Here is a 13,765-nt window from a genome sequence, read left to right as displayed (position 1 = left end):
AAACTGAAAACAAATGAGGATCGCCTCATGTAAGAGTGTAAAAATTGAAAGCAAACAAAACAATGCAAAACACAAACAACAATACTAGAATGTAAGTAGAAAAAAATATATAGATATGTATATGTATTATATACATATGTATGTACATATGTGTATATGTATGTACATATGTGTATGTGTATACATATGTATATACATATATGTAATATACATATATTTTTGATATTTATGACAAACACAAAGAATACAAAGTGTATGTAAGTAAAGAAAAAAACCAGCATAATTGCAATCATTTGTTAAGGAAGTGAAAGGAGAATGCACACACTACGTCGATAGATATTCAACCTAACTGACATCCTCACCCGAAGGGTTCGTAATACGTGTGAATGTAAAGTATGTGGTTTTGCATTTAATCAATACCCTACACAGTGCATAGAGGGGGAACTGTAGAAATTAGCGCAACCAGAGATAAGGGCGAAGAGTACATTTTTCAATCCTTTTCTGCGTGTCTATATTTATGAATACTTACACCTTCCGCCCCCCCCCACCCTGTCCTCATTCTCGTGCTTCAAGTGAGTGAACATTGTGCGATTTACTTGCGCGCTGACTGAATGCCACTAAGGACTGGCTCAAGTACTGGCTCTTCACGCTGTAAGTACTAACAATGCAGTTCTGCAACGTCGCGCGGGTTTCGAATCAGCAAAGAATTCGTTGAAAACAATTATTACTATTAGCGCGAGATGCACCATTCTACGGCGATAATGCACTTGGATCACCCGCGGCCATGTTTTATTATTCGGTTGGTGTTAGCAGTGCTTTACTTTGAGCTGAGTGTTTTATGTGTTCCCTCATTGGATGCATCGATATGTTTGACGCTCCCTATCTTTTTTTTTTCGGGAACACAAATGAAAGATGTTTAACCAACGTAGTACGGAGTAAAATCTGCCAGCGATAAATCCTTAGGTAATTCGTTCGTTCCCGTTTGCCACACACCTTGCTTACCACACCCACAGCGGCAATTTATTCTAGCGCTCCCAATAAGCACGCTGGAGGGAACAGGGGTTGTTTCTGACAGCAGAAGGCCAATTGTATATTGATATTAGTAAATTATGAGGGATTTTAAATTACCTGAAGTGTGTGTCAGGGGCAATGAATGTGTGTGGCTCCGCCATCCCCAACTGAGCAGTGCAGGGCGGTAAAAACGAAAACTAAACTTATCTAAGCACAGATATTCATAAAGTCAGGTGAAAATCTAGTGTAAATGAGAAGGGTGTTTGATGGGTGAATGGTACGCATAGAACGATAAGGAAACATATTAAATGGGTAAGCGGTAGGGAAGTGTAATCTTACGGAGCTAAGTTACGAAACAACTAGCGCAAACGAGAAACCAACAAACAAGCACACTCTCTTTTCCCTCTCGTACACGAAACAAATTATATATAGTATTGCGTATGCGTAAGGTCACATTCACAGATGTGTAGTGTAATAAATCCTTTGAACCAAGAGTGGTAAAATGTTGCAAACTTGTACGAACAAAACCGCGATAGAGTTAAACGAGCGAAGTAGGAGCGGATAATGACGAGGAAAGGAAAATATGAACTTAAATATACTCAGCTTCTTGAAGAGAAGAGTACGTAATATAAAGAGAAAACAAGAAGAAATGTTGAAGCGACGAGCAAGATGAAATAATGTAACAAAATAAACAAGTAAAAGCGATTTTCAGTGAAGAAGCTAACACTGAAGGTACTGTGGTGATGATAAAGCAACAAGAAATATACGAATATGAAAACAAAATTAAAAAACCATCGAGTTTGTTGAAGCCCAACAGTGATCGTATCACATACGAAACTCGCCTTTCACTGTCAACGTAAACTGTGTTCGCTGGGTTTGTTTGTTCGCCGGCACAAGATTCCCGTGTGACCGTTTGTTTTACCGTCTTCAAGGTTTGTTGCCATCCATGACTCAGCACCTTTTTGTTCGACACAACTCAACTGATGTTGAATTAGAGTTAAAAAGATGCACGGATTCAAATTTATTTCGAACAGGGGTGATAACTTCTATCAAGTATAGTGAGGTGTGTGATTCGAATAATAAATACATCCTTAAAGAAAATTTGTATCGTTAAGCGATGCATTTTATGCAGATAATAATCACGTGCTTGCGCAGTGGATGGCAATTTGTGAGTAATTTTAAAACAAAGATAATCTATTCCTTTTCTCTAACGATAATTAAAAGGTTTCAGGAATACAAACGCTGGGTCATCTTGAACGCACTTCTCGTGGCTACTCAATGATCAGCGGGCCACCAAAGTGATTGCGAGGCAGCTGTTGTGTTGTTTACTGTAATAACCATGAGTAGTTGATTGCTTCGGAAGCTCGACTGCTTGGCAGTAGCAGCGATAACAACGTTATTCATCTCCTCCTCTCGTGCGCGCAATGTGTGTCGCCGTGATGTTGCATTGTAGAAGCATCGAGCATGCTGCTGATGATCGGATGATAGAGCGTATGAGCGAGAACGAAACATTCCGGTACTTGTTAGGGATTAATGAGTGAATTTGATACCGAAGACAGCTAGTGGAGTTGTCACCACGATTGTCTAAACGGACAGCGAAACGTTGGCGGCGGCGCTAGGTACTTCAGAAATTCGGCCAGCAGTCAAACGCAGTGACCGCGGTCACCGTTCAGTATCGACTGAGCTGTGGTTCTGGCCGGATGCATCGTGTCGTGTGCAATTGATAGCGGTGCGAAAATGAAGAAAGTCATTGAAGGGATGCTAATGATACCGCTTCTCTTGCTGGTAGTGGAGGCCAAAACCCACGCCAGGCAGGTGGTGGTGCAAATGGAAAAATCCCGATCGTATGCGTTGAACGACCAACCGGTCGTGGGAATTCTCTCTCAGGAACTGTCCTATTTGATGACTCAGAACTACGGCGACCAAGGATACGACAGCTATATTGCCGCCTCGTATGTGAAGTTTGTCGAGGGGGCCGGAGCACGTGTGGTGCCGATCTGGTAAGTGAATGAGTAGCTTCTGTCGATTGCTTATTCGATCGCGCTTTGTTGGTGCGTGATTTTTATTCGATCATTTAAACTAGAGTTTTTCGTTTATTTCAATGTTCTTAATATTTGTATAGTTTATAAAGTTGTCTATAAATTGTCTAAACCTAACGTTTTCTTCCTAAGGATCAACCAACCTCCGGAATACTATGAAGAGATAATGGGCAATCTGAATGGTGTGCTTCTGCCAGGCGGTGCAACGTGGTTCAACCAAAGCAACGGATATGCTGACGCCGGTCACCACATTTACGATATTGCGAGGCGCTTCAACGACAACGGAGATTACTTCCCCGTCTGGGGTACCTGCCTCGGATTCGAGCTGCTTACCTATCTGGCCGCGAACGGCACCGATCACCGGGCCCACTGTAACTCCAGTAGCCAGGCCTTGGCACTCAACTTTAAGGACGACTTTCGCAAGAGTCGGTTGTTCGCGCAGGCTCCTAACGATGTGGTTGAAATTTTGGCTAACGAAGCCGTGACTGCGAATTTCCATCAGTTCTGCATCACCGAAACTAACCTAACCGAGTACGGATTAAGCGATGAATGGCGCGTAATGTCTGTCAATCGTGACTGGAACGGGATGGAGTTTATTTCCACAATCGAACACAAAACGTAAGATTCTGATAGAATTATTGATGGTTGTTTCGACTGATGTTCCTCTCCACGCCATTTCTTTCTAGCTACCCGTTCTATGGCATTCAATTTCACCCGGAAAAGAACACCTACGAGTGGATAGCGAACAAAAATATTCCACACACAGCCAACGCTGTCCGGGCGTCACAGTACTTTGCAGATTTTTTTATCGGTGAATCGCGCCGCAGCGATCATCGGTTTCCGAGCGAAGCGCAACTCGAACGAAATGTCATCTATAACTATCAGCCAACTTTCACTGGGCTTCAGCGATCTAGCTTCGAACAGTGCTACATGTTCGGTGGTAAGGTCTCTGGGGACGGGGTGTACCAAACCGCGGACGAAGGAGACGGCAACGATGCGTCGGCTGTTAAGCTCACACTAACTTGCATGCTTCCCATACTTTCGCTATCCATCATCTGTGCAATGCATACCTCGTTCGCTTAGGGAAAGAAAACGTTCCTTTTTTTGTAAGGAACGCGCATCTCGTATCTTTATCTCGGATGGAACGCGCCATATGATTTTCTTTTCTCGGTCTTTTCCACAGAGTCCATCAAAGTGCTGCCGAAAAGACGCACATACAAAGGAAAGAAGAAAACCTTTCTCAACTGATGTCTACATTTCGGCCAGACGAACAATACGGTTTAATCAGCGAAGACAATAGCCACACAGACGCGAGCCAATAACAATGCCTAAGTCTGATTCTGTATGATAATAACGTTGCGTTACGACGGTGGTCGCCATAAGACGAGACTTCTTTGGATGGCGGAGAAATCGGAAAAAATACAATACTCTTTCAATAGATAGCGTTTATCGTTGCGTGTGCTTTTAAATCAAGATTGTTTTTCTGTTAACCACTCGAAATAACAGTGACTATCTGACAAACTACACAAAAGCCTAGATACGTGAGACCAAGAAATAGCCGTAATAAATTCATTTTTAAAACTACGGCTTCATCTATGTAACATAACTTTAGAGCCTTAACATTGGAAAATGCTTTTAAAATTAAATTTATATGCTATGCAATTTGAAATCGATTTATGTACCGTGGTGTGGCAATAGCACTGGGACCCGCTCTCTCGTCAAGAAGCACATTAGTCACACAAGAACCACATGGGGTTCCCACAAAGCCAACGTAAAACTTGCCATCAAAAAATCCCCAAACAACATCGTTGAAGCAAGGATCGCAGCAGCGGTTGAGTATTTTAATGGTTCAACAACAATGCTCTTAACACATGGCCCGAAAAGTCCCGGGCCTAACCCATAAATAGCGCTAGTCTTATTGCATTCACCGCTTTTCAGTTAGTACAAACCTTCAAAAGAAAGCCGTAAAAATTATGTATATTCTACTCATAAGTTTGAGTTACTATCCGCTCTATCAGAACCAACAATAAAAAGTTGGTTTGCAGACTTCAAACGTGGTCGTAGAGACACGTGACTGTGGACCAAAAACAAGAACGTGCCGATGATTGGCCACGTTTGTCCGTAACAAACCAGATGTTTGTTGTCGATATGTAACAATGGATCCATCATTTCGCTGGATGGATATGGAACAATGGATCCAAGTCAAACAAAACAATGGTGAAACTACATTAAATGGAATGGAACAATGGTAAACTACTACGAATTGAACTTCGAACTGCTCCCAAATGCACCGTATTCGCCATTCACAGCCTCGAATGAATAGGTTATGACTGAAACTGAGGCCTGTTTCGAGGCAAAAGATAAATCGTTTTACAAAAGTTGCATTGAAATTGGATGGATTCTGTGGCTCTTGAAGAAAATTGATGAATAAAACCAATTTTGACCAAAAAAAAACCGCGTCATCCTCCTTAGACGCGCGACCTTCCAGCCCATGTATTATGTGGCGCCTGGTTTGTAGTTCCCAAGCGAGAGTCGAGATAGCAACGCACAACGCCCTTCCTTCTGCTACATTTCCCACTGCGATGCGAACGAACTCTTAGTTATCATTTACACGCGCATTATCTTCCTCTTCGAGTAGGCGTACATTGGCGGTTAATTCGTCCAAGTCGATCTCTTCCACTGCGTTGTTCACTGCTCTCTGTGGAGTACGCAAACGGTCATTCATTTGTTTTTCGTTTTCAATCATATTCTACCGCAATGAAACTAACCTGTCGACTTTTAACAACGTCGATGTGCTTCTCCTGCACAGTCTTTTTCTTCTCGTGCTCATCTCCGGACGCGGTAAGACTTGCACTTTCCTCCAGGAAACACTCCAATTGTTCTACTTTTTGTCTCGTGGCCCGGATCACGGTATGAAGTGTTTCGATGTCGCTACTCAATGCCAGCGTTTTCAGCTTCGCTTCCAGCCCACTGCCCGCGCGCTGGTAAAGGTACTCGTCGAGGAATGACTGGTCAGGCCGCTCGATGCACAATCCTGTCAGAAGACGAATCTGAGCGAACTGCTTGAGCAATTCCTGCGCTGGATCGCTTAACATGAACAGGTTTATACCACAACCAGACAACAAGTTATCATTCCGCATATCTGTAGTCAGGATAACGTGGCAAGAGCATACAACATTTAATCCCGCCGTTGTTTTCTCGGATGACCGTACTCACTAAATACTTGGAGCTCTTCAATTTTATTGGTTTCCATGTTGGTACGCTGCAGTATGTCTAAGAAAAAAAAAGGTTAGCATTTAATTTCATCTTTCAGTATCCGTTCAATGGACACGTACCTTTGTCACACATTATAGACACAATAAATACAGAAAAGGTCTTCTTTTTTGCAAAACAAACAGAAAGTGCGTTTGTTTGCTTGTGCTGTGATTTAAAAATGTGACAGTTCTGACAACTTTTTTTTAAAGCAGGTTTCGAACAAGAGACTGCGAAAACTGTTCTACTGTCCTACGACGTCTGTCAACCATTGTTTACCTTCCAGAATGCGCCGCTTGTCGAACATTCACGGTTTAGTAAATAAACTCAAAGGAAGTGTAAAATTGTTCGGAAAATAGAGGTTTCCTTTTCACTGTAATCGTAAACTGTAGCAATTTTGCTTCAAATTTAGCATTTTTGTTCGAAAACTTTGCATTTCCAAAACAAGGTTTATAGTGACGAGAAGTCAAGATGGTTTCTCAATAGATGGCTCTTTTCACACTGAAAATTCGGGAAGTTCGGAAAGTTCGGGAAGTTTGGAAAGTTCGGGAAGTCCGGGAAGTTCGGGAACATTGGGACAAAGTGAACAGAATTTAGCACTGTCTGGTGCGCCACACGGAGCGAAACGAAAACATAACGTATCAAAATTTGTGGCTCAGCCGACCCTGTAAAACATAACACATAACACGTAACAACGAGCGTTTGTTTACATACGTAAGGATAATTTAAGTTCTTATTTGTGAAGTTTTTTTTAAACTATATATATAAAAATGGTTGTTTGTCACCCGTCTGTACCACATTTTCTCCAAAACTACTAAACAAATTCGTTTGAAATTTTGCACAGCGTAGTTTTGTGACCCCGGATTGTGAATAGGAAAATTTGACCCTCCCACACCTCCGGAGAGGGGGGGCTCCCATACAAACGTAACGTACCGTAACGTCCCATGCGTAACGCCCATACGTAACGTCCCATACAAACGTTTTCGAGTAAATCGAACCAAATTCGGCAGATGGGAGTTTTGGGGAAGGGGAAATGTTCTGATGAATGTTTGAAACCCCTCCAATCTTTACAAAGGGGGCTCCCATACAAAATCTGGGTTAATGTCAGCAAAGCTCGAATAATTTTCAAGCAATTTGAGCAAACATGTTGTACGACAGAGGTCTCAAACACGCGGCCCGCGACCACGTCCATACTCCACGGATAATTACGTCAGGATAGTCAGCAAAAAAGCACAAAAAATGCTTCTTGTCGGTTCAGTTGCCGGCACAGAAGTGACCGATACGATTTATTTCAAATCCAAGCCAAATTTATTGAAAAAACATTTTCTTTGTGTGGCTGTACGCAATGGCGGACGACGAACCAGCCCGCAAATTTTTAGTCCCGAGGAACAGAGGGGGCAGATTTGTATTATTTATTATTACTAAAACATTCAGGAGTCGTATTAAGCGGCAGATTGCAGTTTTGCACTCAAATTTAGTTTATTGGCACAAATACGTCCCATGGACCAATTGTCGAGTGCTTAAACGGTTAGGCAGCAGATGCTAAGTCCGTATTGGCAATAATCCAATTCCGGTAGAAAGTGATACGCACGAATGCGGTTGGCCAATCGGTTTCACAGCCCAGCACCGAGCCGAACGAAAACATGCCGACTAGCAGCGAACTTCCGGCGTCCTGGACGGTCAATGGACCACCGACATCACCATCGCATGGTGCTCGAGCGTTGAGGTACTGCATACAGAGCTTCTGGGCGTCAATCAATCCACCCCATGCCGTATCATGACAATCCGCATTGGTCATGATGGGATTGCTCACGTAACGCAGCACATCCGAAAAGGACGTACTGGCATCGGAAGTTCGACCGAAACCACTGACCGTCCCGAGCAGGCCCGCAAATGTTCGACCATCTGTCGCCGTCGGAAGGCGTACCGGTTGAATGCGAGAACTTAATGTGACCGGCTCGGGAAGGCGGATGATGGCCAGATTGTTGCGGAAAATAACTCCTAGAAACTCTTCGTGAAGGCGAACGTTTCCAACTCCGAAAACTACGCGGAACTGACCCGCTTCTTGTTCGTCCTGTAGGTTGAGTGCTCCAATTATGATCACACCGCCAGATGTGCCCTCGACGCAGACGCCCGCGGTAAGCACGTAATTGGTTGAGAGTAGCACACCGCCGCAAAGTGCCTGACCGTTTGCTAGATCGGAAAGAACAGCTGCCTGGAGATAGTAGAATGTGGATGTTTAAGTCGTCATTCCAAACGGATCACGATCAACGTGCATTTTACCTGATAAGGTATCTGTCCTGCAGTTGCAATGGAACCTCCAACGATACGTGGCATAGAACTTGCCGGGATTCCACGCATCGCGTTGTCCTGTTTTAGCTTATCAACTCGACTGATGATGTGAGGAAATTCGTTCAGTTGCCGAACACGGCTCCAATCGATCGTTCCCTTGAATTGAGAACCAGCGGTGTTTGGTACTAGTAGCAAAGTTGCCAGCAGCGATAGTAGCACAATTTTCACAAAGATCATTTTGCAAGCTGGGATGAGGCACACAACGAGGAGAAGACGTGCACAAGGACAGGCGTGCTGATGCAAACTGCAGAAGGCGACAGTGGTATGAGAAGTTTGCGGGGACGTTTTGCTGAGTTGGCCTCGTCTGGCTTATCTCTGACTTGGCTGTCTTCTTGCCGAAAATTGGTTTTTAATCAATGGCTTTAAGGTGAGTTTTTATCTTTTTAGTTTTTTTGGGTGAATCAAAAAGTGTGTCTTGTTTTGGTATCCTTTAAACAGTTACGAACTTACTAACGGGGTCATCCAGAAAAACTCTGTGTATTATGGACATAGTAGGCAGTGCATCTTTAAGCTTTGCAGGTAAATTAGAGTATAGCTGAAAGGTTGTTGAGAAAAAATTTGATAAAAAGACAGAAAGGATAGACAACAAAAGTTTACACTTAAAGATTTTTGCACCGTTTATTCCAATACACAAATACACGCTCACGCATACTTAGCTTATGCTATACTATTCTAACTCAATTCACAGCAATTCCGGCATGATGAACGATCCACTCGATGTACGAAGACACTCTTGTGTACACGCCTGGGACCCCCTTTTCACAACCTTTAACAGAACCGTATGAAACAATGCCGACCTGCGTGATGCCCTGCCTGCCAAATTTAACAGTTAGCGGTCCACCGGAGTCACCCTGGCATGGGTTGCGGCCACCTTCGCCCGACACACATATTTGTTGGTCGCGCACGAGTGATCCGTACACCCTACGGCATATTTCGTTCGGAACAATCGCACTGGTGGCGTAGCGGAGTATGATTTGTGATGCTTCATCAGTTGGGTCGACGAATTCTTCATTCGACTGAGCTCCCCAGCCGGACACAATCGAGTCATAGCCGGTAAGATCCGTGTACGCGTTATTCCACGATGGCAATCGAATCGTTTGGATGGCTGAAGACGTGCGGAGCGGCAGTACGACTGGTAGAAGAATGAGCGCGATATCGTTCAGAATGTCGACGGGATCGTACCCGGGATGCAGAATAACATTTGGTGGCCCGATGGTGATGATTATTGCGTTGGTTGGGTTGTGGTCACCGATCGGAAGGGTAATCTTTGAGTTTTGGCCGACCACGATCGTTGCCTCCTCCATGCCGTAAAGACAGTGAGCGGCAGTAAGAATAAAGCTTTCTGAGATGATAGAACCACCGCATAGCGCTTCGGAACCACCACCGAAGTTGAGTACGATGGCTACTAGGTAAGAGAATTGCCCTTTACTGGCATTCGTACCACCAGCCACCTTGCTGCTTGGAGACCTATCCACGACCAACGTTGGACGCATTTCCGACGCGACAGAAGTAGCGTTGGACGCATTTCGAACCGTGGTCCAGAATGTACCGACACGTTTCGGGAAAGCGCTGATTGGCGACGGGTTCAAGGCCACTGTTACCAGATATAGGAAAACAAACACCAATCCAAAACGCAAAACCATCTTGCCGCTACTGCATATCGACACCATTTCACTTAATGTCACGCACTAGCGATCTGAAACGAGCACTGGCGGTGAAGTAGAGTTTTATCGGAAAACTTTCATTGCGGAAGATGTCGAGCACTTCTGTCTTGCCGTGTCGTGTCGATGCAGGTTCCCGATTAGATTGGCTTGCTCTCTTGCTCTAGGTCTCGGAAGTTGTCAATCAAGCCATATAGTTTTTTTACGGTAGGACACACAAATGGTCTAGCTGCAAGCTGCAACAAGATGATCTCGCTAAGAAAAATGTGAAACTGTAAAGGAAGATGCATTGATTATTTTGTGAGGTTCCACTCCCTAGCTGTCGTTGTACCCGTAGTTCAGCTCGCCTTCGTTACTAACTGGGTTTCCCCTGAACATCAAAAACAGTAGACAGAGATGGCCGTAACTTGATTGTAGGCTACGATGTATTTTATCACTATCAGCTGTGGGAACCGTATTGGGCCCCTCTTTGTGATAGTGATGGTGGTTGAATCATACACTCAGCTGTGATAAACAATTGAAGGAAGAGTATGTCTGCTTTACTGTTTCTTTATGAGATTTCTAAAACAATTCTGTCCATTCACTTTGTTGCTTTTTGTTCTCTGGTTTGGGTTGCTTTTAGTAGGTATACTTTCCGCTTTCTACAATTATTCTACACCAAATTTTCGATTGTTTTATTACTGTTTGCGTGACTCTTGGGAAATTAGGCTTGAGACTTTTGGGAAACCGCGGTAACTAAGAAGCAACCATAAGTATCATTTCCATGGTAGAAATCTACACCTTCATTGACACTTCAAGTGTAATCAGACATCACTCATTAGTTTTAGGTGCGTGGTCAATTGAGAACTCAAATTGGACATTTTAATTGACGGGTACAATTGATGAATCAATGATTTTTTTAATGTTGCTCACGATACAGGAGAGCCTTCAGGTGCCTCCGGCACCTTGAATCTTCTCTGTGGGAAGGCTAGAGAGACAGGAATACGATTGTTCTTCGCCAACTACTTGTTATAAAAAATATTGTTTTTCTTAGTTAGCCGCAACTTCGCTTATAAACCGATAAGGAGAAGGCACAAATTGTTCAAATTATGTGCTAATATGATTGTAGGGTTTTTATACTTGTACTAGGAACTGTGCCTATGCCTATAGTTACTGTAGTTACACATTAGAGCTTGCTTTCTAGTGCCAAAAAGCAAGTAACACTTGCCGCTCATGCCGGGCACTCCTTCTGCAGAATGTTCATCTGATTCGGCACCTTCGAGCAATGCACCGCGTATGTTCCGCCGCCTTCAATGCGCTGGATCATTGACTGTAAGTTGGCTAAGAACCCCCGGCTCGACGCCAGCGGTCTGCCCTCTGCCTCTCACCAGATGTCGATGGCCTATGCTTCGCCCGTAAGCGATCCCTCCGAAGTTGATTGGTTTTTTGCTGCCGTCGCGCCTTTCGCTGCTCCGGCCACGGATTAACGCTCGCATCGCTTCGCTTTTTGCTACACCTATTGGAGCTGTAGCGCTACGTCCAGCCTTAATTCGGTTCTGCTGCCGCCAGATTGTTCGCCTCCCTATTCGCACCGCGGGCATAACGTGTTCCGCTGACTTTGCGGCCCCAGGGCACCAAGCCAGGAGATTGTGTAAACCTTTTCCCGTGTACGTACATTGTGAAAAATCTATGCCTAAAACCACAGGTGAAAATTTACTCATGTTTCTTGCTGACCGAGCGTGCAACGTCCGTAACAATTCGGCAAGTCCAAAAACTGGTAACGGCTGGCATCTGGTCGCGGGCCATCATCGGTTCATTCCTACTCTCGGCAGCTGATGATTCGAATCGATGATTAATCCTATTGAGTGTAGTACTTGTCTTAATCCTATAGTTCAAAAAATCCTTCAACCATTTAAAAACCATTCAATTGAGCATAGTACCATACACTCCATACGGTATTTGTAATCTAAAGTTCTCGAAACAGTTGAATAAACAGTTGATAACACGTGACTGCCACCTTTCGTGAAATCTTGGGCAAACCAATCCGACAAAACCATAAATTGGAGCCAGTGTCGAAATGGACACACTTGAACCTGTTATTTTATTATATCTTTAATAGATTAGACTTGTTCAAGCTAGAAGATGTAATCTAGCAAGCTTCTTATCAGATTATAAGCAAAACCTGGCATGTTGTTGCGGATTTAATAAAAAGCAAACTTCAACTCTGCTTCACCATCAGTCCAGCACGTTCCAGTCTTGTGTCTAACCTCCTCAGGAGTCCAACATGGCCATCTTACGAACAGCAACAATCGTCGGTCTTTTGGTCATAATCGTGAATGGTCATCGGGTAAACATCGACTGGTCGCAGGTGAAATCGATCACAGAGTTCGATCACTACTGGCAGCGTCTTCCGGCGAAGATAAGAGATCTCCGGTACAAACACCCCTCAATTCGTATCGTTGGAGGTGCCGAAGCTACGCCTGGACAATTTCCATATCAGGCAGCTTTGCTCAGTGAGTTCACCGTAGGAACCGGTCTGTGCGGTGCTACTCTCATTACACACAATTACATCCTAACGGCGGCTCACTGTGTGATCGGTGGTGACGAGAAGCCGGCCCTCAACGGAACGACCATCCTCGGTGCCCACGATCGCACCCAAATGGAAGCATCGCAGCAGCACATTCCATACCCAAAATCCAGCATCACGGCTCACCCGCATTACAACTCGAACACGATCCGGAACGATATTGCTACGGTTTACCTGCCAACAGCGGCGAAGTTCAATGTTCGTGTTCAACCAATTGCGTTACCTGCTTACTCCGATGACCGATCGTTTGCTGGAATGGAGGGCATCGCTTCCGGTTTCGGCCGAACTTCCGATAACAGTATTGCCACCTCGCCGGTGGTGATGTTCACGCGCAATTCAATCCTTTCGAACGAAGAGTGCAACACGTTTTGGGACACGAGTCTAGTGTCAGACCAAAACGTGTGCCTCGATCCTACCGGAGGAACTTCGGCCTGTAACGGGGACTCGGGTGGTCCGTTAGCCGTGGAGGATGATGATGGCCGTAGTCTGCAAATCGGAATTACTTCGTTCGTTTCGGCGAAAGGTTGTGCTTCAGGAGCACCGCCGGTTTGGGTGCGTGTTTCTCACTACCGTGACTGGATCAAGGACAACTCCGACTATGTTTTTAGTGCATAGAGATATTGATCAATTATTTAGGGTTTATTAAATTTTCCAATAGGAGGCTCCTCATCGTCAATAGTTATTGCTTAAGTGAGATGCCGGTAACAATTGCCACTGCAACTAAGTTTGGAAAAAGGTTATCAAGTCGAATTCCTAGAAAACACTAAGAAGAAATGGAAAACCGAAGTCAATTAAAGAAAAGTATCGCCAACCCTTAACAACAGTTTCAAAAACAGCAAATTGAGAAAAAATGAAACTTCATTAAACACAATAAATTTACAAAT

The 13,765-nt window shown here is 44.2% G+C and overlaps 5 protein-coding genes across 6 annotated transcripts; 2 read left to right on the top strand and 3 right to left on the bottom strand.

Annotated features, from left to right (window-relative positions):
* The first annotated feature begins 2,575 nt into the window (after window positions 1–2,575).
* On the top strand, window positions 2,576–5,233 carry LOC128268321 (gamma-glutamyl hydrolase A-like). 2 transcript variants are annotated; one of them, XM_053005378.1, is made up of 4 exons: window positions 2,591–3,011; window positions 3,183–3,668; window positions 3,737–3,990; window positions 4,234–5,233. In XM_053005378.1, exons 1-4 carry the CDS (start codon window positions 2,749–2,751, stop codon window positions 4,296–4,298), a joined length of 1,068 nt encoding a protein of 355 aa, XP_052861338.1. In that variant the 5' UTR covers window positions 2,591–2,748; the 3' UTR covers window positions 4,299–5,233. The 2 variants fall into 2 exon arrangements, with proteins under 2 accessions (XP_052861337.1, XP_052861338.1); XM_053005377.1 differs by lacking the exon at window positions 4,234–5,233 and having other exon boundaries at window positions 2,576–3,011; window positions 3,737–4,188.
* Window positions 4,711–6,398, bottom strand: LOC128278914 (uncharacterized). Its single transcript, XM_053017638.1, has 4 exons — window positions 6,386–6,398; window positions 6,267–6,323; window positions 5,819–6,192; window positions 4,711–5,748 (listed from the first exon to the last, which is right to left on the bottom strand). Exons 1-4 carry the CDS (start codon window positions 6,396–6,398, stop codon window positions 5,647–5,649), a joined length of 546 nt encoding a protein of 181 aa, XP_052873598.1. The 3' UTR covers window positions 4,711–5,646.
* Window positions 6,399–7,830: 1,432 nt separating this feature from the next.
* LOC128278912 (brachyurin-like) lies at window positions 7,831–8,831 on the bottom strand. The gene is made up of 2 exons (XM_053017637.1): window positions 8,586–8,831; window positions 7,831–8,517 (listed from the first exon to the last, which is right to left on the bottom strand). Exons 1-2 carry the CDS (start codon window positions 8,829–8,831, stop codon window positions 7,831–7,833), a joined length of 933 nt encoding a protein of 310 aa, XP_052873597.1.
* A 500-nt stretch (window positions 8,832–9,331) lies between these two features.
* LOC128278911 (brachyurin-like) lies at window positions 9,332–10,297 on the bottom strand. Its single transcript, XM_053017636.1, has one exon. It carries the CDS (start codon window positions 10,295–10,297, stop codon window positions 9,332–9,334), a length of 966 nt encoding a protein of 321 aa, XP_052873596.1.
* Window positions 10,298–12,542: 2,245 nt separating this feature from the next.
* LOC128274949 (brachyurin-like) lies at window positions 12,543–13,765 on the top strand. The gene has a single exon (XM_053013305.1). It carries the CDS (start codon window positions 12,579–12,581, stop codon window positions 13,494–13,496), a length of 918 nt encoding a protein of 305 aa, XP_052869265.1. The 5' UTR covers window positions 12,543–12,578; the 3' UTR covers window positions 13,497–13,765.

This window comes from Anopheles cruzii, chromosome 2 (genome assembly GCF_943734635.1).
Source record: "Anopheles cruzii chromosome 2, idAnoCruzAS_RS32_06, whole genome shotgun sequence".
Taxonomy (NCBI): domain Eukaryota; kingdom Metazoa; phylum Arthropoda; class Insecta; order Diptera; family Culicidae; genus Anopheles; species Anopheles cruzii.
The sequence above is the reverse complement of the archived record's forward strand: the minus strand, read 5'-3'. Positions and strand labels throughout refer to the sequence as shown.